This window comes from Cajanus cajan, chromosome 9 (assembly GCF_000230855.2).
Source record: "Cajanus cajan strain Asha chromosome 9, NIPB_CcT2T_4, whole genome shotgun sequence".
In the NCBI taxonomy this organism is placed as follows: domain Eukaryota; kingdom Viridiplantae; phylum Streptophyta; class Magnoliopsida; order Fabales; family Fabaceae; genus Cajanus; species Cajanus cajan.
In genome coordinates, this window is record NC_138525.1 from 2,794,428 (window position 1) to 2,817,761 (window position 23,334).

The 23,334-nt window shown below is 29.5% G+C and overlaps 3 protein-coding genes across 5 annotated transcripts; all 3 read left to right on the forward strand.

Annotated features, from left to right (window-relative positions):
* The first annotated feature begins 1,236 nt into the window (after nt 1–1,236).
* LOC109804926 (DNA/RNA-binding protein Kin17, conserved region) lies at nt 1,237–3,714 on the forward strand. Its single transcript, XM_020366855.3, has 2 exons — nt 1,237–1,454; nt 2,301–3,714. Exon 2 carries the CDS (start codon nt 2,308–2,310, stop codon nt 3,502–3,504), a length of 1,197 nt encoding a protein of 398 aa, XP_020222444.1. The 5' UTR covers nt 1,237–1,454; nt 2,301–2,307; the 3' UTR covers nt 3,505–3,714.
* A 3,453-nt stretch (nt 3,715–7,167) lies between these two features.
* Nucleotides 7,168–10,146, forward strand: ACD32.1 (alpha-crystallin domain 32.1). 2 transcript variants are annotated; one of them, XM_020354805.3, is made up of 6 exons: nt 7,168–7,328; nt 8,246–8,362; nt 8,473–8,734; nt 8,829–8,943; nt 9,326–9,490; nt 9,917–10,146. In XM_020354805.3, the coding sequence occupies exons 1-6, from the start codon at nt 7,236–7,238 to the stop codon at nt 9,951–9,953; spliced, it is 789 nt and encodes a 262-aa protein (XP_020210394.1). In that variant the 5' UTR covers nt 7,168–7,235; the 3' UTR covers nt 9,954–10,146. The 2 variants fall into 2 exon arrangements, with proteins under 2 accessions (XP_020210394.1, XP_020210395.1); XM_020354806.3 differs by having other exon boundaries at nt 8,473–8,731.
* Nucleotides 10,147–11,379: 1,233 nt separating this feature from the next.
* LOC109794024 (protein trichome birefringence-like 43) lies at nt 11,380–16,070 on the forward strand. 2 transcript variants are annotated; one of them, XM_020353495.3, is made up of 5 exons: nt 11,380–11,959; nt 13,863–14,034; nt 14,830–15,005; nt 15,081–15,239; nt 15,659–16,070. In XM_020353495.3, exons 1-5 carry the CDS (start codon nt 11,706–11,708, stop codon nt 15,963–15,965), a joined length of 1,068 nt encoding a protein of 355 aa, XP_020209084.1. In that variant the 5' UTR covers nt 11,380–11,705; the 3' UTR covers nt 15,966–16,070. The 2 variants fall into 2 exon arrangements, with proteins under 2 accessions (XP_020209084.1, XP_029124559.1); XM_029268726.2 differs by having other exon boundaries at nt 11,785–11,959; nt 13,852–14,034.
* Nucleotides 16,071–23,334: the final 7,264 nt, after the last annotated feature.

The window sequence follows — 23,334 nt, forward strand, 5'->3', positions numbered from 1 at the left end:
TTAAATCGAGGTAAGTGAATTTAGAATGAAGAGTGTAATGGTAGAGATTAAAATTTATTGTTAATATGACTTTTAATAATTATTATAAAAGTTGATAATTTTATAATATTTAATAAAAATAATTTATGATTGAATGATGATATAAAATTGTTTGTACACCACAATTAAATTTATGAAGAAATTGATAATACATGTTTATAAATATTTACTAATTAGGTTTACATATTTACTAAAACTTGTACATACTTATAAAGTTTTTTTTAAATTTCCCTAATTAATAACTGTGATTCGATTTTCAACTTAACTATAAAGTAGCAATGGAATAAGAGAGAGTTACATCTCCTTATTAAATAAAAAAAATCTCATAAACTGTAGTAATACACATTTCATTAAAATCTAAACTATACAAATTTAATTATAAAAAACTTTTAGATAAAATATATAAAATTTTACATCATATCATACAAATGTGTATAAATGATAATAATTATATTATATGATAAAATATTTTAGAAGTTTTGATTTAATGAATATTTTTTAATTAGTATTTTAGTTTGTATAAAACACAAATTTGATTTTTATTATATATGACTAAAATTAATATAAATATATATATATATATATATATATATATATATTTAAATATATAAATTATATTTAAAATTTGTATACATAAATATTTTTAAACATATATATTATGTTTTAAATAAATAATTTATATTCTAATGCAAGTTATTTTTATAATATTAAAATTTAATTTATAATTAAATATAATAAATAAAATTTTAATTTGATAAGAAGTTAAAATATTTTTTTACAAATCTTGTCATGAAAAAAAAAAATCTAGCAATGCTATTGTGAGAAGTTTTTGTGCTTAATAGTTAATACATAGGAGTAAATGAAGAAGTTTTTGATTTTTTTTTTATTGATAATTTTTATCTATTTCAATTTACCCTTTTGTAATTACTAAGCTAAATTTCAATATTTTTATATAAAGTATGAATAATTAAAAAATCTTATATTACAGCATAAATAATTATCTTAAATATTAAATATAACTTATATATTAAAAATATTTGTTTATTACAAATTTTAAATATAATATTTATTTGTATGGTAAATTATAAATTTTAATTATGTAAAATAAATATTTAATGTTTCAAGATAAATATTTAATTATGTAGCTTTTGTTTTTTTGTTTATCACAATGAAGTTTTAACTTTTAAAAACCCAGTCCTCAGATAAATTTTGAGGAATACTGGTTTAGGGATTGGATTGATTTGAAACCCTAAACAGCCACAAACCTCTCCTTCTTCGACGCCGGCGTTCCCAACCCTCTTCCGATTCCTTTTCTTCTCATTTTCATTTTCATTCTCTAAACATCTAATCTTCTGTTATACAGAGGCCTCCGTTCCGATCAAATACATCACTGCTGCTCACGCCGCCACCGCCAGGTCCGTTCTCTCTCTTTTATTTTCATTCTGTATTTATTTATTTGACCAGTGGAATTCCTCATCGATTAGTGCTTACTACCCACTCATCTTGTTTGGAATCTAAATAATCGAGTTCCTCTGAGTTTGCATCCGTATCTTTGCTTTATTTATGATGAGCTCGAACTTTGAAGGATTTCAATTAACGTGTGAGGGAGAAGGTCAACTTGTTTATGTTGTATTCTTCAGTTATCATATCCTAATTATTTAATTTTAGATTTATGATGCTGCTTTGAAACATCTGTGCATTATTTGTTTTGTAATTGTAGTATGCCCGGAACATGATACTGTTATGTGATGGCTCCCTTCTATAAAATAGGGATGGGATGGTTTATCTTTGCATTATTTGTGTTTCTCTCAATATTTTGTTGAAGCCAACCATACTCAAGAAATGTAATATCAGCGAACTGCGGCAGGAATAGAATTTAAGGTGCCTACAAAGCTGCATAACAAATGAAGTCCTTGTAATGGATGACTGTAGTCTGCTAATGGCTGAATAATGAAAAAAGCTCTGACCTGATTCGTTTGTGTTGGAATGTTTTGTACATTAGATGTTTTCGTTTGCTTGGACAAAGCCATGTGTTTAATTAGCAATTGAGTGCAGAAGTAAATATTATTCATAGTGTGCTTGTCATAATTACATGAAATTTGATTGATTAGTTTCAATATGGATGCTTGCTCCAAAACTCTGCTGCTTCTTGTTTTCCAATTCCAATGCTTTAAGAATTTTAGCTGTTGTTGCAATTCTGTTTTTATTGCGTGGGAAGGATTAATAATATCATTTTGTTTGATCTGAAATGTTACATCCAGATTCGTGATGGGGAAAAATGAGTTTCTCACACCTAAAGCAATTGCCAATAGAATCAAAGCAAAAGGATTGCAGAAGCTTCGGTGGTATTGCCAGATGTGCCAGAAGCAATGCCGAGATGAGAATGGGTTTAAATGTCATTGCATGAGTGAAAGCCACCAGCGTCAAATGCAAATTTTTGGCCAAAACCCACACCGAATAGTTGAGGGCTATTCTGAAGAGTTTGAGACATCTTTTCTGGAGCACATGAAGCGCAGCCACCGATTCAGCCGTGTGGCAGCCACTGTAGTTTATAACGAATACATAAATGATAGACACCATGTTCATATGAACTCCACTCAGTGGGCTACGCTTACTGAGTTTGTTAAGTACTTGGGTCGAACCGGTAAATGTAAGGTTGAGGAGACACCCAAGGGATGGTTCATTACATACATAGATAGAGATTCTGAAACCCTTTTCAAGGAGAGGATGAAGAATAAGAGAATAAAGGCAGATATGGCGGATGAAGAAAAGCAAGAGAAGGAGATCAGGAAACAGATTGAAATGGCTGAGCAAATGATGCAGCTGCCTAATCCTGAGATTGATCAGCCTTCACAAGTTGAGCCTCCAAGGGAACTAATTATGGAAGATGGAATTAAGATAGGATTTTCTCTTGGGTCATCATCAGCTAGACCAGTGGTCAAGGAAAAACGTGAGGCTTCAAGGGTGGTGTTTGATGAGGTTGATGAAGAGAAATATGAGGAAAGGAATCGTGGAAACAATTTGAAGAGGAAAGAAAGTGGCGGTGGAAAATCAACTCTGGATGAAATGATGAGGGATGAAGAGAAGAAAAAGGAAAAAATTAACCGGAAGGATTATTGGTTGCACGAGGGAATTGTTGTTAAGGTTATGAGCAAAGTTTTGGCAGAGAAGGGGTATTACAAACAAAAGGGTGTTGTTCGGAAGGTGATTGATAAGTATGTTGGGGAAATAGAAATGCTTGAAAGCAAGCATGTGCTCAGAGTTGATCAGGCTGAGCTTGAAACTGTGATTCCCCAAGTTGGGGGTAGGGTTAAAATAGTCAATGGTGCATATCGAGGATCAATTGCTAAGCTGTTGGGGGTGGATACAGATAAGTTTTGTGCCAAGGTGCAGATTGAGAAAGGTCCCTATGATGGTAGGGTACTTAAAGCCATGGAATATGAGGACATTTGTAAAGTGGCCTAGTGAAATTGATGGAATCATGGAAATAATAACTCTGGTTCTGTTTAGTTTCATGACTTGGAGTGTTTGTTCGTATGTATCTTTCTCGTGTATCATCTCTGTTGGCACAAATCGTATTCATTATCTTGTATTGGACAAAATTCTTGATAATTTAGAATTTTGACTATAATCATTAATCAGGGACAAATCTATAGAATTTTTTTTTTAATTTTAGTTTTTCTGCCTTCCTAAGCGTTTAACTATTAAGTTACTATATCTGGTTTGTTCTTTAAATCACCTTAAGCGAAGACTGTACCATCTTGTTGGACTTCTACAGGAAGCACAGTTCTTTATTTTACCATAAAATAAGCTACGTTCAAATTCACAACCCCCCTCTACAATTAGAACATAAAGTCTTTAATCTTTGAAATGAAAATACTGGATGTGAATTTCTTTCTATTTTTCTATTATTAATATTTACTAGTTAGTGTTTGGTTGTTTTAGATTTTGATGAAATTTGAAAACATAATAATTCTGGCATAATCTAAAAGAACATTAGCCACAAATTTTACAGCGTGACAGAGTGTGAAATTGATTGAGTGACAATCAAATAAGCACGCACTTTTTATTAACAGTTTATTCTGTACTATTGTGCTTATCGCATATGAGTAATGATTTAACTTTCGAATCTTGTGTTCGAAATTTTATCCGAATAAATAAAATAATAATATTTTTTAATAAATTTATTATAAAATATTATTTTATAATAAATTTATTAAAAAATATTATTATTTTATTTATTCGGACAAAAATTCGGCCACTGTATCAATAATCGCTTTTAGGTTTTTAGAAATTCACGACCTGTTTTGGCCATTCATTCAAACTCGTAACTCGTAAGCCAGAGGACAGGGACTCTGGTAAGTTTGAGTGATATTACTAATTCCACCTTTTCTGCCAAACTTGTTAGTAATTTTTTTTTTTTAAACTCTTATTTAGTCTCTTATAATTTTTTTTTTAATTTAGTCTTATTTTAATTTTTAATTTTAATTTAATCTCTAAAAATTTAAATTATTGTAATTTGAGACTTCCGTCCAAATAATTTAAACGGAGTTAACTGGTGGCCACGTGGATGCCACGTAGATGGATCTCAAATTTCTTGAATACACCTGGAATTAGAACGACCCGTTCTGGTTTCAGAACAGGCCGTTCTGGTTCCAGAATTTTACAATTGTGCAAAAAAAAAAAAGTTACAAAGCATTTCAAACACTAGATTTGGTAATATTATCAATGGGGATTAATAACTTCAATTGCTAAACATTTAGGCTATACAGTGTATCATTAAGGACAATGCAGTGTATCACTAAGGACAATGGTAGCAGGTTTTATTTCATTGTTAGTCAAACAGGAGTGAATCACTTACTACCAAATTGACATTATACAGTCAAAGATGAATTTTTGAACTTTTTCAGTATATGTTATTTCATGTGCATTCTCAGTAATTTCTTTGAACTTTTTTAGTATATGTTATGTTCTGAATTTTTGTTTTCAGTTTCTGAACCATGTTTTTGTCTTTAAATTTATGATATGTTATGAATTTTTATTTATAATTTTTGAATCACATTGCGACATTTTGGTCAAGGTTTTGAACTAGATAAGTTCAAATCAAAGAAGGATTTTGGAAGATCTTATTTATTTGATTTTTTTTTAGTTTTATTCATAAATGAATATTAATTTATTGTATTTTTATTAATACATATACAATGAAAAAAATATATAATAAAAAGCATGAAGTTAGCGTTCTAGAAACGGGCTGAATCCAGAATGACCCGTTCTAAAAGCAGAACGACCCGTTCTAGTTTCAGAACGGCCCGTTCTGATGCACTCGTGTTATGTTAAATTTACATTTGAAACGGCCCGTTTCAGTTGCAAAATTAACACATAACATGTGCAAGCAGAACGGGCCGTTTTGGTTTCAGAACGGGCCATTCTGGTTCTACGTGTATTCATGAAATTTGGCATCCACATGTGCATTTACGTGGCACCCACCTGACATTCACGTGACCAACAATTAACTCCATTTAAATCATTTGGACGGAAGTTTCAAATTATAATAATTTAAATTATTGGGAACCAAATTGAAACTAAAAATTAAAGTGAGACTAAATTGAAACAAAAAAAATATTATAAGAGACCAAATAAAAATTTTAACCTAATTTTTTCTACATATTACCGTAAGATCGTGAGAATAGCTTGCATATCTCCTTTTAGTAACCTTCTCTGTTTTAGAGAAACTAATTTTGACGGAATCAAATTTTAAAAATTAAACACGAATTTTAAACAAGTATTAAACTTCGGGTCCTCTCAGTCTAACTCACTTTATAATCTTTATTGTAAAATATATTTTAATTTAAGTTTTATACCATTTTAATTTCATGATTTAACTATATATATGTTGAGATAAGTTATATTAATATATATTATTAAGTCTTGAATCGAGGTAATTTGATACTAAATAAATTATTTGAAAGTTTCAAATCGAACTAGAATAAAAATAAAACTCGTACCAAATTCATCTCGTAAACACTTCAAATTAACACGTTACTAATGCCAAAACCTGTACCAGAGTATGCACATACAGAAATATGTACTTCTCGTTTAATAAATACTAGAAGCATTTAGTTTTTAAACATCTCTATAAAAAATCAATACCTCTGTTTAAATCTATTATGATTTTCTCCCTTTTCTCATTTCATGTATACTTATTCATGTTTGTTAGGATTATTTTATGATATTTATGTGAGAGGATATTTATATTTATAAAGAGAATGGTTATAATTTTATTATTTTATATCTTCTTAATCATTGGAGTATGTGTGCCTATTTTTTATTGGTTGTCACTGAATCTAACATATGAGTCTACTACTGTTGTTGAGATTATTTTGTTGATATTTATTTCGGGGGATATTCTATATCAAGAGAAGGGTTATAACTTTATTATTTTTTTATAAGGTTATTTCACACATAACTTCATAATTATGAGATATTATCCGCTTTAAGCCTAAGTTCTCACGATTTTGCTTTTAGTTATCACTCAAAAAATTTCTCATTCAATGAAGTATATGTATATTTTATAAATTATTATTTCTTCTCTTATTTTATCAATGAAACTTTGTTTGTATGCTAACAATATTATCGATTTTTGTCTTTAGTCATGTGTTTAGTATTATTTGTTTCAAATGAAGAAAAAATTTGATGTAAAAGTTCATTATTTATTTTTAATTTTTTTCCATAAACTATGTAATCATATTTAACGTACAAATTTTTTTTTAAAAAAATAAAGAACAGACATAGGTTAAAAATATACTATATAAAATGATTAAAATATAATTTTTAACTAATAAATTGATACTCACTTTATAATATATTACATTAATAAAAATCAAACATTTCCAATTACATTTTTTTTATAAGATATATTATTTACTTTTTTGTTTGTATATGATGGATAAATCGCACTTTAAAAGAAGAAAGTGTTTCAGTCTCAAACTGTACTGAACTGATATTTCCAGGTGGCATGCCATATTTCATTATCTTCACAAAGATATTTAGATTCAATAGGCCCTACTAATGTTCTTTTCTTAAAAATATCTTCCATTCAGAATTGACTCCCTCTGCATATATTCTTGATCCTCTGATGCTTCCTGCATTATCCGTTCAGCTGATTTTTTTGTGAACCATTTCATTGGTACGTAGAAATGGAGAGTGAGTTGGTGAAACGCAGAATTCACATGATTGCTGCCCATTTTGCACCCACTGATGATATTTCAACTACCCATGTTCTGCCTATGGTAATATATTATGCCCTTTTATTTATTTTCATCAACACTATTTTCTTGTTACTGTGGTTGGTTTCCTATATAATGATGGAAAATAAAGGAATTTATTTTGAATTCAATTATGGGGTTTTATGACACAGGAATTATAAGTTAGTTAGTTAGATATTGTTAGTAGGTGGGGGAAAGATGGTATTGAACTTTTGTTCCTCACCTTTTGTTGGGATTCAGAGCTTAAGTAGCCTTTGTTCTCCTTTCCATTTAAACAGAAAAGCCATCTAATAGGGATCCTCATTTGTTGTAAATTGTAATCATGGGAGAATCACACTGTATATATTTGACTATTTGAGTATTGTAAAGTGGACAAATATTTTTCTTTTATTTTTTATTGGCTAAAGAATGAAAGTAGATTGTTCATTGGTTTTGAATACAAGGAATGCCCTTTCATCAATTGATGTCATTGTGTAGCTAGTTTTGAATAATTTGATCTCACTGATATTGCATATTTGCATTTATGAGAAGTATTAGCTTGCGTTGATGTTACTATTAATTATGCTCATGTGTTTATTGATCTTGAGATTCAGTATTGGAAATTTAATTATTCAAGTTGGCCTTTTCTTTACTTGAACACTATCAAATCAATGCATTTTTGTAGGCTACAATCAACTTCAAATTTTTAAAACCCTAGTGTTTGTTTCATCTTTGTCCCTTTTTGAATGCTTTTGTAAGCTCGCAGGATTTCCTTAACCAAAAGGACAGAATAAATCAGTTCTGTGAGGAAATTAATTCAGAATATGCGTATGCTACACTTTCTTTACTTTCTATATATATATTTTTAGCAGACCACTAATAAAATAATCTGTCTATAGTATCCTTTTTTGTTTCTTGAAAATTTGTTTCAATTCATTTTGTTCATCAACTACCACTTTCAGAATTGCAGTGGCAGTCTGAACTCTGTGCTCCGGAGATGCGATAATAAGGTGTATTTTGCGCGCCAAGCATCTGCTTCTCTTGGTTACTTTATGAGGCAGACTTCAATTGAAGAAGAGGTACTTGAGTGTTCTTATTATTGAAATACATTCACTGTTCTATGTAATTTTTATACTTTTTTGTAAACAATTCATTTCTCGCTGGCTTATTTAATTCAATAAATTTTCAGGGTGGCTCAACTTCCTTTGTTGCTCCAAAAAGCCATGGTGCTGCTGCATCTGAATGTCCTTCTAATGCAAGAGCACCATGTTTTGCTAGACCTGCAAGAGCAGAATCAGTCCTTACAAATTCAGTGGTCCAACCAATGGCTCAGGGGCAGGGCTGTGATTTTAGTACACTTGATCCTCCTGCATTTTCTAGGCCAAGCAGACAAATTCAACGAGGAGATCAGTTGCCTTCAGAAAAGAAAATGTGCTATTCTGAAATTGGTGGTTAGCAGTTTGAACTCAATGTTATTTGAAGGTATAATAGCTGGTTAGCTAACAAACAGAAGTATATAATTTTTGTGACATTTAATTTTTGCAGGCATTGAGTGGTCTCCAAGGATGGATGTTGCAGAATCAGAAGGCAAGTATGTGATCACAGTGGAAGTTCCAGGTGTCAGTATCAGTGACATAAGAGTGGAGGTTGATGATCAAAAGTAAGAAACATGTCTTATATATATCCTCGTATTAATTGTAATACTCTTTGCAATTTATGGTGTATGCATTTAGTTTTTCCTAATAGAAAAGGGACTAAGGGAGTGGTGTTGTAAAAGACAAGGCTGAATAAAATATTGTTGGATATAACTCTTGTCAATAAATCATTATTGTGTTTGAGTTCTTCTCTCATTTGTGTACCAGGGGAGGGTCTAGTCTGTCAATACAATTACAAAGTTTATTTGTTATTTCTGCATTATAATGTAATGCATAAATTCTAAACTCTAAATGGAAGTTTTAATGTTGGACATTTATGGTTATAAATCTTTTGAAGTATAGGATCTGTTTTCTGTGATAAAAGAGGCAATATGTGAACTGTGACAGGTTGTGTGTCAAAGGTAGACGTTCTACTAGCTCTTGGACAATGTCAGGTTGTCCAAATGCTTCATTTTCTTCATATCATCGGAGGGAAATACTATATGGACCATATGAGGTGGTCTGGCAGCTTCCTGCTGGTGTGAACAAGGACAGAATATCAGCTGAATTTTTGTAAGTTATATCATATGTTTCTTGGTTATAGCCTTATATTTTAATTTAACTCGTTTCACAAACTATATTTACACACATTTTTTCAAAAACTTTCATAATTTGGTCTGTTGCATTTTCTAGTAATTTTGGTTTCTTGGTCACCTGCAAGACTCTTAAATGATTATAGAAGTTCAATATTAATCACCTTTCAATTTGGAAGTAGTAATAAAATAGTACCTTGGTAATTAACATACATTAGGAAGAACTTCTCTTTGGAGATTTTGGTTTTAAGTTTTCACACTGCGAAAAGCCAACAATAGAATGTTAGTGATCTCTTATAATAACAGAAAATGGTGAGTCAAATTGTAACCTTAAAAGTTCAAAGATATGTGCTGTACCTTTATACATTTGAAGCTGATAATTTGTTGTTTCTTTTTCCATTTTCAGGGATGGGTTTCTACAAATTCTGGTTCCTAAAGTTTGAGTGTGACTGAGCAGTATTGATTTGTACCACATATATGTATACGTATACCTCTAGCATATAAATGGAGAGGAAATGGGCATTGTTCTGCATGAGCCATGTCATGCCCTATTCCTATATTTATATTCATATATGTAAATGAACAGATGATGGGTTAATTTTGACTTCATATACAATTTTATTGTTGAACAGAAAATGTCCTCATGCATCATGACGTTCTCCTCCCTTTGAAATCTTATTTTTTAAATTGACAGAAGAAAAGAATAAATATGAGAATAATCTTCTTTCAAAAAAATCAGAATGATCGATCTCTACTCTTATATTAAAATATAAGATTTGATTATAATAATCACATCTATTATCATAATTTCATTTCCTAATATCAATGATATTGTCATAATTATTGTTTCTATCATCATTACGACAATTGTCATTTTTATTATTGGTGTCACCTATCACCTTTGTAGTCATCATAGCTACTGTTATTTGGTGGAAACAATTTTGTTCTATCTTGTTTTAAAGTTCTTTTTATCTAATGTAATTGCTAATAGTATATATAAGTGAAAAATAATCTTCTCTTAATAAATACCTTTTGTTAAATTGAATTAGACTTATAATTCATTTGTGTAATTAATGACATCAAAGATCAAGAAGCCATAAAGGAATAAGTTTTGAAAATTATTACATGGGAAAAAAATTAGAGCCAAAGAGCACTTCATATCTTTGTTTATATGCAGCCTTTTGTAACCTTTTCATGTACCGGTATCAATAGTACACCTTGTACTATAGTTTTTTTTTTTTTTTAAAAAAAGAAGAAATATTATTAAGATTGCAAACTGGCCAGAGCCATTACATGAATTTCTATAACTGGCCAACATTTATGTGAAAATATCCAATATTCAGTAAAAAAAAATCCAATATAACTCATGAAAATTGAAAGCTAGTCTAGAAAGTAAAATCGGTAACTGTTGCAAGTTTGTCTGGTATAACTGATACTGATAGGACAATACTCAAAGCTAGATGCAGTATTTTATCATTACTCCAACACACCATTTTGGATATTCAATTAAAATCAAGGAAAAAAGTTTAAGATTTTTACATATTATACCATCTTAAGAAGCAAAGTTATGAGAATTACTCACCACTTATAAACATTATTATGATTATCTCACTGATTAATGTGGAATTTTCAATGTGAAGTAATCAAATTTTCCTAATTCTCTTGCACAGTTACACACTGAAAATTTAATAATATTTATAATTTTAAAGAAAAAAGAAAGTTTCACATATGATATTCTTTCCTCCCTCCACTCGTTTTCTAACTACTATGAATATTGGATAGAGCACTGCATGCCACCCTTGGGAGGTGGGGCCCACTTAAACCATTTCAAGTGCAAACTTCATTATGTAACCTCCATATGTAGGAAGATTCTTTCTGATTAATTCTTGGTTCCTATCCATTTCAAGTGCCATCTCCCTCTCTTGCTTGTCTCACTTGTAGTCCTCTATTATAACAATTTATGCACAAGTCTATCCACCAGTATAGAAAAATTTTCAATCAATCTTTTCATCACCATTTTGGCATATATCAATTCAATTATTCAACCATTATGCCACAGTTGCTAATAAAATTCCAAACACAATAAATTAGAAAGGGAAGCATACCCTCCATATACTTTGTCATTTACAATTACATTGAAACTCCACCAACCACTCCTGCCACCTTTTCAATCCTTGTTTTCAGTTTCCACACTAATGGGGATATTGATTGTGCTGCTCATTTTGCTTTTCATTCATATACATGGCAATAATCATCACAAAGAGGCAAGAGGAAATTCACTGAGTTGTGATTTGTTTCAAGGTAACTGGGTTATTGATGATTCATACCCTCTTTATAATACCTCACAATGTCCATTTATTATCAAGGAATTTGATTGCCAAAAGAATGGTCGTCCTGATCAACTCTATGTCAAGTACAGATGGCAGCCCAAAAGCTGCAACTTACCAAGGTACACACCCTTTATTTCCTATTTTTAGTTACATTTTCATTACGTAGTATCATTTATTTTTATCTGTGAGAATTAACCTCGGTATAAGAGAGTTTATAACAATTCAAACACATTGTTTAACCAGCTAAGCTATAGGACAACATAGTACCATTTGATCATTCCTCCCCTTTTCTTCAAATCAAATTTAGATTTCTCTATCATTTGGCATGTGTTACAATTTAGTCTTCCTGAGATAAAAATACATGTTCTGTACTCTTGTCTTTTTCTATTTGTAATTAGGAACTCCAAGATCGAAATACGCAAAATTTTATTGTTTTTCGTAACTTAGATTAATTGGATACTTGTGATGGCCATTTGAGAGCTAGAAAAGACTCACCACACATATTCAGGTCATTGAATTTCAACAAATTCAACGGTAATTTCCGTCATGGTTTTATACAGTTGATGCTAGAGAAGAAATAACTATAAACAACTCCACTGTAAATAATTGTGCTCTCAAATTAAAATTTTGGGACACAATATGTAAAGAGTACCAATCAACCACTAATCAGTGCTTCTTTTTTGAGAATTAATTATGTTTTCGATAAAAATCAGTAAAATAACACTGAGATCAAGCAACGAGTCAAAAGGTTAACATTAGTTTTGGATTTCTTCTATATCAACAAAAATAGTTCTCTCTTCACGGATAAGGATGAGAGAATTTAAATAAGTCAACTTCATAAAGAAATGAAAAAAATCACACAAAATTTTATTTAACTTGGTTTGATATTTCATATCTGCGTCTACAATAATATTCATTATTTGAAAATGTATTACATGTGTCTTTTAAGAAATTTTTCCTTCAAGTTTTATAGGTAAAATTTGAAAACTTTTCTCTTACAAGTTTTTTAACAAAACTTGAAAACTCTTTTTCAAGTTTTCTGGCGAAACTTGAAAAACCTTTTTCATATAATCTTTTGTGATTCTCATCTCAATATTATCTATTTATTGTATTTATATTCTAATTTTTTTAATTTTTTTTTAAAATAAATATAATATATTTTAATTTTAAATAATATTTTAAAATAATCAATATCTTTTAAAATCTAACTAAACTCTCATATATTTGAATTTGAAAATTGAAATTATTTTAACAGCGGACATTGACTTGAATATGACATTTGATGTAGATTTCACTTTTCTTTGGGGTCCACTTGTTACTGCAATTAAGAGAAAACCACATGTTAGAGGAAAACGATTTACTTGTTTTCTAAGCCACTTAAAAGGGCTAACCACCAATCATAATAAAGACACTATAGAAAGTATAAATTATAGTTATATTATTTATTTGATAATTTTATAATATTTTTTTCTATTTTTTTCATTAGAGATACAAGCTTATTGGCAAATCCTCAACTTATTTGGGTTGCTCTTACCTACTATTAATCATACTAATGGAAATGATTTTTCTAAAGTGAGCTTTAATGTAAAGCGTGTATATATATAAAGTACATGGAGATTTTATTTTGTTAAAAATCAACTATGAATATACTTGTACTTTTAAAATGTTTTTCCAACGATGATATATAATACCGTGAACCTTTGACTAATTACCAGAAGACACTAATGTTCCTAGCTAGAATTAATCTGTCATCTTTTTTGCTGGACTCTGAAAGGTGTTCCTCACCAAATGGTTGGCTTCGGTTGTCAGGCTTTATATTTACATATTTAATTTCAACCAACATATATATAAAGTTAAGTGCACTGTTGTAACGTTGCTTTCACCTGTTCTGTCCTTAAATAGAAAGCACATGCTACATTTGATCACTCCAAAATACTAACTAAATGGTCATTAATATGGTCACATAATCAATTAATTTAAATGGACCCACCTTGGACTTGAATGAACTTAGTTTGTGCACAGATTCAATGGTGAAGATTTCTTGAGAAGACTTAGAGGGAAAAGTATCCTGTTCGTGGGGGACTCTTTGAGTTTGAATCAATGGCAATCACTCACTTGCATGCTTCACATAGCTGTGCCACATGCAAATTACACTTCAGTTAGAACCGGAGGCTTATCTACCTTCACCTTCCCGGTTAGATCTCTGTTACATTAACTTTTCTTCCTTGCTCGTGTCTTCTATTAGTTACTATATCCATAATCATTGTCAAGGTTTTAACCACAATAACTTCATTTGAATTTGTTCATGTTAACTAGTAATGTAATAATGTCACATAACGAATGAGAAGACATAACAATAACGCTAATAGAACCTAGATGAATAATGACAAGTGGTATTATAATTAATTTTATGTCTCACTTTCTTATTACATGATATTGTCGTGTTACTTATAAGATAAGAGAGATTTCTCATTTAAATTATTTTAGAGATTGTAAAGGACTCACTCCAAGCAAACTGTGAAACAGAGCAAATTATTGATCTAATCGAAATATTGATAAAAGAACTTGGTGTTTATCTGTTCGATTATTGAACCAAGTCCTAATCATTACATTGGCCCACAACCTAGTGGTTAACCATGCATATGCATGTAATGTGTGGTTGAGTTGTGATTGGTATTTTGTAATATCAGGCGCTGGTCTAGTTTGACAGAGGACCCCTGTCTAGTACAATGGTTTTCTAGGCCAATTTCCTTAGAATACTTCTATGAAGAAGTGATAGATAATGTTATTTTTACAACAATTTATGGAAAGAGATAAGAAGAGAAGATGACAAGACAAGTGATGTGACCCTAAGAGATAGAAGATTAGTATTAAACGAAATTATTGTAGAAAGAGAATATTATTCATACAACAATTCATATAATATAATTTGAGTTCTCAGTCAAATACCATATGATTCACTGTTTGCTGCATGGCACGTAATACGCAGAGTTATGATGTTAAGGTGATGCTTTCCCGTAACGCATTTTTGGTGGATACTGTAAATGAGAGTATTGGTAGAGTTCTGAAGTTAGATTCAATTGAAGGTGGAAAAATGTGGAAAGGAAATGACATACTGATATTCGACTCTTGGCATTGGTGGCTTCACGTAGGAAGAAAACAACCGTACGTAAAATTCCACATGCATGCAAGCTTAACATTTTAAACATCATGAAGTCTTCTTATTCTTCAACTTTGCAGATGGGATTTCATTCAAGAAGGAAATCATACATACAAGGACATGGATCGTTTGGTTGCTTATGAGAAAGGCTTGAAAACATGGGCCAAATGGGTTGAAGACAATGTTGACCCTAACAAAACAAGGGTTTTCTTTCAAGGAGTATCTCCAGATCATCTCAAGTATGTATCTGTCCCACCACCACCAAAATGGACCATAATTGTATGAACATTAACAAAACTCTTTAAAGCCATTTTTCAAATGAATTATTATAGTGACAAAAATGAAGCTATTTAGTAAAACCACTTTTGACAAAGGAGAATAGCTCATGCATAAGTACAAAAATTAAACAAGAAATTAATATAGAACAGAACTCAGTACTAATGGTGCTTCTTTTTTTTTTTATCAGAATTGGATTTTGTAACATGTATTGACATTTAATAGAATCTTCTATTACAATTGTCATTGAGTTAAAATTATGATTCTGATTAGAAAATAACAACGATATACTTATAATAATGCATGTAATTAAGTTTATCTATTAATGTAGAAATTTGGAGAATTGCCATTGATCACTTTCACTTTGTGTCAACTAATGCAGTGGAGCAAAATGGGGGCAGCCAAGTGCAAGATTCTGTGAGGGGCAAACGGTGCCAGTATTTGGATTTGAGTATCCAGGGGGTACACACCCAGCTGAGTTAGTGTTAGAGAAAGTGTTAGGAGGCATGTCAAAGTCAAAGCATGTGTATTTGCTAAATATTACAACGTTGTCACAGATGAGGAAAGATGGTCACCCTTCTGTTTATGGACATGGTGGACACAGGGACATGGATTGCAGCCACTGGTGTCTACCTGGTCTTCCTGACACTTGGAATTTGCTTTTATATGCAGCTCTCCTTCAAAACTAATTAAGCTCTAAGGCTGGTAATAAATGACCATGAGTTTCAATTATAAGTAACTCTCATTCAAATTAAATTCATGTGATATTCATTGTTGTAGTTATTACAGACAAACGCTTTCCATAGAATTATATATTTCTTGAATTTAATCAAATTTGAATTCATTAAATTATTATGGTCGTCATAAAATCATCATATTAACTTTATGATCAGAATTGGGAAGTTAAATGGTACGTACCATGTTCTTAGGGAAGAAATTGTTTAATGGTCGATGGCTTAATTAAGAATGCATGTCCTCAGCTCAGAGTTTGACATTAAATCCTTTCATCACATTCCCCTCCTTAATTATTTCGATGTATCTGATTTTTAAAGTTGTTAAATTGTAAGCTTTTCCCCTGCATTGAATAAAAGTGTGCGAGTTCAAACTTCTGATGCATTTCTAACATATGGTTAGAACTCAATTGTACCTATCGTTAGAAATTTTATTCATTATAATATAATTTATATTATAAAAAAATTATTATATAAAAATGAATATTTCTGCATCACTATGTTATTGATGTGAAATATTTACTAAATTTTGTTGTTGAAATCTCTACAAAAAACTCTAACCGGCTTCTTTTAATAATTTTTTTTTCTCAATTACATTTCTTTCATTTATAGGACTTATACAAGAGATCTTAACTAATAAATTTGAGTTTAGTTGCTAGAGGTGAGACTACCTTAGATCTATGACTAAGAAAGGCCATGATTTTTTTAAAACATTTATATATATATATATATATATATATATATATAATTGTGAAATAATTTTAATATTACTTTTAAAAATAAAATTAGACTTAAATATAATTTTAATATCTACAAAATGAATATGTTTTAATTTTGGTCGTTATATATTTTTTTTTGCTTCTTATGATTCTAATTAAGTAAACATTATTTTTGGCTAATGAATAAATTTTAATTTTGATTTTTATAAAATATTTTTATTTATTTTTCAACTTTCTAAAATCTAAATTCATGATTTTGGTCCTTAATGTTCATTTTAAGGTAGATAAATAACATATATCTTAATAGTTTAGAATTCTTTTAGAGATGTAACATATTGACATGGTATTACATATAGTCACAGTACCACCTAAGGTGGTTACTTAATCTTATAATAAATACATAATTAGTTAAAAATGATTACACAATAATATGAACTAAAAATATATTTTTAAATTTTTAGGGGTGAAAAATAATATATATATATATATATATATATATATGAACCAAAATCAAAATTCTCTCACTAAACTAAAAATATATATTTTAGTCATAAAATTATTACTTATATACTTATTTTTTTATTTCTAAATATAAAAATTGTGATATGATTGTAAATTCTTTTTATTATTAGATTTTTTTTTTTTTATGTATTATGTTCATTAAAGAGAAAAATATGTTTTCTTTCTATAGAATTTTTTAAGTTTGGATTTAGTTTTCTAAAAATTTTATCCTATTTTGATTTTTTAATTCGAAGATGCACCATTTTTGATCCTCAAAATTATTTATATAACAACTTATAATAAATGATAGTATAAAAGTAAATTGAATAAAAAAATTGTACATATTTTTTAGATTTATTAATTTATTGTTATTTATTTAATATAATAAAACATATTTTTTTAATTAAATCATGAATCTAATTTTATGTGATAAATACTTATATTTAAAATTATTTATATATAAGAATTTATACCAACAAGTCATTAATTTAAATAGTAGTAAAGTCGACTTTTTAAGTAAAATATTGAGATAACCAATCAGTTTCTCTAATAAAAGTTACTTACCAGTCAAGTAGATATATATTTCATATAATAACATGATTATATTTATTATTTCATCTATGATGTATAAAATGTTATAATCGATTTAGAGTTTAAGATTTTGATTGTCTACAATTTTAAAGAGCTATTAACTTATCTTGCAGATATTATAAAAAATATGAGTTTAAGCGTAGAATAATTTTTGGCAAAGCAATTCACTAAACAGATTTAAAGAGAAGGAGTTGCGGTGAATATAAGTAAACATTTCCCTGAAAATATGGTAACTCTTATATTGGTGAGCTAGCCACTTACGTGCCCCAATTTAACCGTCAAAAAATGAATACTAGTGTCTAGTAATGTAAAAGAAACCCATGCTAGTAATTAATTTTTAAAAAAAATCTAGTCTGTAATGTAAACCACAAGGCCAGGCCCAATTAGTTGCTTCAAAGCCTTTCTCTGGACCCAAATAATGGGTCTTTGCTAAACCATTACCCAACTAGCTAGAGGCAGATGTTAAACACACCTCCACTCTCGTATAAACACACCCCATTTTTAAAAAAAATATATAAAATGTCTAAATTACCTTTTTAAAAAAAAATTTAATTCCTAAATTTACACCTCTCTTCTCCGCACCCCCTTCCCTGCACCCCCACACTCCACACCCCTCTTCTTCCCAAAGTCTCTTTCCGCTCAATGTCACTATAAGAGTAATATGAATATACTTTTACAGTCATTTTGAATAGAAAAAAAGGACTAGCCCCACCATAACTAGCATAAGAAAGGCTCTTTGCCGGTGAAGGATTTGACTCTGGTAAGTACCCTTTTTCACACACTTTTTTTTTCTCTTTTAGTTTTCACATGCTACCAAAATAGGTGTAGTGAAAGAAAGGTAAGGGGTGCATGTAAAAATTAAAAAAAAGATGAAAGATATGTGAAAAAAAGTACTAAATTAAATATTATGGATGTAAAATTTAAAATTTAAAATTTAAAATAAAAAAATTAAGAATATTTTAAAATTTAATTATTTTTTTTTAAAAAAGGAGGTGTACTTATAAAAAAAAAGGAGGTGCATATATCACAAACCCCAACTAGATATCCAGAAGAAAGTTTTTAAGTAGCTTATTGGGCCTCCCCCTATTGCAAACGATATTCTCACAGCTTCGTCTGCAAATTAACTATAACTGTACAATCTTCTTAAAAAACTCCTTCTCCACCTATAATTCAAAACCAATATATTATCACTCCAACAATAATCAACATAGCAAAATATGTTGGACCCTGCCTTCCAAATGGATTAAAATAATGGATTGAGTACCTTTTTTTATGTGATTAAACCACAATTTTAAAAATTACATCCATCATCAAATCAATATTGAGTCAAATCAATATAAGAATATTGAGTTAGTAAGTTAAAAATTGAATTAATGAATTATTAATTAAATTATATAATTTAATTATTATTATTATTTTTAAATATTCATGTTGAATATATTTTATATTTATAAATTATAATAAATTTATATCGTATTATAAATTTTAATTTTCATCTTATATAAAATAAATACATGAAAAAGTTGCACGTTAAATTGTATATAAATACAAATTAAAAATATAAATAATATGTATATATATAATATTTATATATATATTATATTATTAAATATATAATTTAAAATTAATAATATACTATAAAACTTATTTAAGTTACATATATTATAAACAAATATATTAGAACAAGTGATTATTGTTATGTTTGATAAGACTTTTCACTCTTACATGAATAAGGTTTGATGAAAAATAACTTTATGGTTGAACTGATTTGACCCTTTGATTTATAATGAGTTGAATACATAATCGATTCAACTCGTTCGAATCGACTAGACTAATTTAAAAAAGAATGTTACATTTACAATATAATATTATTTTTATGTTTATCTCTCTTCCTTATTTCATTTATTATGGAAAGAAATATTATTAATGATGAAAAAAATTAACATAAAAATAATGTTATGTAGATATTTTTATATAATTTTTGTTGTAAATATAACATCACTCATATTTAAAATATGGTGATATGAAAAAAGATTATTATAGGGATGAAATGATAAGGAGAGAATATGTTCGAATTCCTTCGATTATTATTAGTATATTCATTACTATCATTTGGTGATAAAAGAATTATTTAAAAAAATGTAATAGTTATTACATAATGACAAAACAATATTCATTCACTATAGTCTTGTAATTATAATTTTCAAGTAGCGCGAATGGAGATGGCAGAGTCCAAATTGGAATGCTGCAGATTGCAGCTGGCAACTTCAGTCAGTCGTCCCCACACGCTATGCTATGCTATCTCTTCCCAATTCTTGCTTTCTCATCCACACTTTATTCTATATCTATCACTGCACCTCATTATTATTACGTTTATTCTATATATATAGCTGCTTTGGAAATATTAATATTATAATAATATGTTAATATATATAGTAATAACTTAGGTATATTTTAATTATAATGATCAATTAAATATCTTCATGATCAATCAATTAAAAAAGTTGATTTGATTTAATGATTAAGGTATACTTGAAAATGAGTTAGTGGAATTTGAACAAAGCCATTGAATGAGAAAAATAAATTTGAGTGTATAAATAGGGTTAATAGTTGTCATGTTTCCCTCCTCCGCAACTCCTATTAGTTCTCTTCTTTATATGTTCTTCACGCTTCTTACTATATAAGAAATTTTACCGTTAGCATCAACTAAAAGTTAACCTTAGTTTCTAAATTAAGGACAAGCATTAACATCATGATTGACGCTTACTTTATGGAAATTAATTACATGGTTGTTAGAGCAATTTTAGTTTCTTGTAATTTCAAGCAAGGGACTGAAGGGAGAGATATTGGATACATTAACTAAAGTTACAGGAATTTAATTAGTCTTAAATCAACTATTTATTTACTCAGCATATAAATTGCACAATCATTTTATCCATTTTAATTTGGATTACAAGATCCAATTACCTTAATACCATTTATATGTCAATACACTATTAAGTGTGTATATCAATTATTGTAAGATTATTTTAATTTAATCAATAATCTTGAATTCGTGTCTTGAATATATAATTAGTATATTAAATATTTTGAGAGAAAATTTAATTTGTTGCCCTAATAATTCTAACAGTTTAAACAATATTGTTTTTAGTATAGAATACATGTGATATAAAAAAATGTCATTACTTGAAATTATTCTATTAGACAAAATAGGTTGTCAATATTTATCTTAATTGTAGTCAATTTTCATTTGTTTCATTAAGAGTGTTTCTCCTTAATAGAATTAACAAATAAAATAAAAACAAAATAATCCATTTAATTTGAATTATAAAATATTAATTCAATCTAAATTTAATTTAATATTATATAATTCAAACGAATTAAACTGAAAAACGTATAAGATTTTAATGATCAATTTAAATAATTGTCTAGCTCACAATTAAACAAAATTATCAAATCAGTGATTAAGACTTGGACTCCCACCCAAGCCTAAAGATGATCGGAGCATGGACTTTGACCTCATTATAATGGTTGCAATTAAAGGCTTATTAATAAATTCATGCACACGAAATGATCATTCATTACATCTAACTATTAACACATTGTACGAATATATATTTAAAGTTAATGATCATCCATTATCATTATCATTATTACCTTTTTAAGTTCTTAATTTAATAATATTTTTATTAAAATAATATTATTTTGATGATATTTAATAAGTTTGATATTACATCATAATTCAAAACTTTAAAATATTAGATTGATGAACCGTTTTCATATTATATTATTCAATACCCTCATTCTAATCAAGTAAGATTTTCTTATTTACAGCTAAACTTCAATATTTTTCTCAAGTGTAAGTCTCACCTACAAGGTATGCTCCCTCCAAGACCTACTTACATTACCGATAATACATTTTAACAAAATACATCTTCTACACTTCAAGAAGACTTTTGAAGAAAGGATGATTTCACTCTTGGATCTTTTATCAAATTTCATTACTCGATGAATTCTATTAGCTAATATTTGTCTGAGCTAGCCACCTTTACCTTTGGTTCTGATACCATTGATGCGTAGGTGTTGAGATTTCCGTTTAAACACTTTTGTTTTAATCTATAAATCATTTAGATTCTATTAACGGTCTCAAACACGGCAAGTATATCGGCCGTTCAAGTAGTAAAAATATTGTATCCACAGGGATTAGAAGGTAACATAAGCATTTATTGACTATTCGTGACTAAAGAATAATTCCAATTTCATAGTTTGTGCAGTGAATTCAAAGTTGTGACTATTGGAATGAAAGCTGTAAATAAATATTGTTTTGTGAGTGGAAAAGGTAAGGAATGGTATTATGGTATTGTGAGGTTGTGGGGGTCAGATTTCACCAAACGTAACACTAATGTATCCTTAATCTCTTGTTGAATTCATTGCTTAGTCAACCCAAGAGTTTACTCAAACTTGATCCCTTAGAGAAAGAGCCTAGGTGCGGATATTGAATATCAATCCCTTGAGTACCCAATATCTACACCCGCATTACGGGCTAGGGTTTAAGACTACTAATGGGTCAAGCTCTATCCCTAGATACAATCACCACTAGGCATATGTTTCATAACTAGTTTCAAAGGTTATTTTCCAATACCCATGGAACCTTAAATCATGCAAAGGGTGATCAATCCAAAGCAAGCATTAAGAATAGAAACAAACACAACAAAGAATAAAACAACATATATATATATCATTAAAACCGTAAAGATTACAATAGAGTACGTTGGTTACATCTAACCCCACAAAATGGGTGAAACCACTCACAACAATGAGGGCAAATACAAAATAGAGATGGAAGAGGAAGTGAAGAACCGAAGGAAAGATCTGCACACGGACGATCCCAAGCCCTGGGAATCCCTTCCGCAGCTCCTAAAACTCGTCCAATGTGTGAATGGAGGTTTCTCCCCCGAAAATGGCTTCAAATACGAGCCTGGGAGATCAGATTAGGGTTCCGCGCCCGGCGCGTAAGTCTTGGCGCCCGGCGCGAAGCCTTCCCAACAAACTCTCTGCCTTAAGACACGCGCCCGGCACAATTCATATTGCGCCCGGCGCATTGGCTTCCAGAGACGAAATACTCTGCTTTGCTCGCCCGGCGCGGGTCTTATTGCGCCCGGCGCAGCACCTCTTCTCTGCTCCTTAGCCTCTTTGGTTTCCAATCCTATGAGTCTTCAATCCTCAAGTCTCTAGCTCAATACCTGCACAAAAATTGAGATGTATTAAGGTATTGTTATCTAAATTTGGGTTAGTTATATCTGCACACAAAATGAACCAAAAAGAGAACAATTATATTGCAATGGTTCAGAGGATGACCGGAATTTGTTTAATAAGTCTCATTCAAAAAGAGGTAAAATTGAGACTTAACAGTAGGGAGTTAAACACAAAGAAAACTCCATTCATAGATATTAATTAAATTATACATATGAATTTGACACCATATTTTAACTCAAAATTTTAAGATATTATGTAAG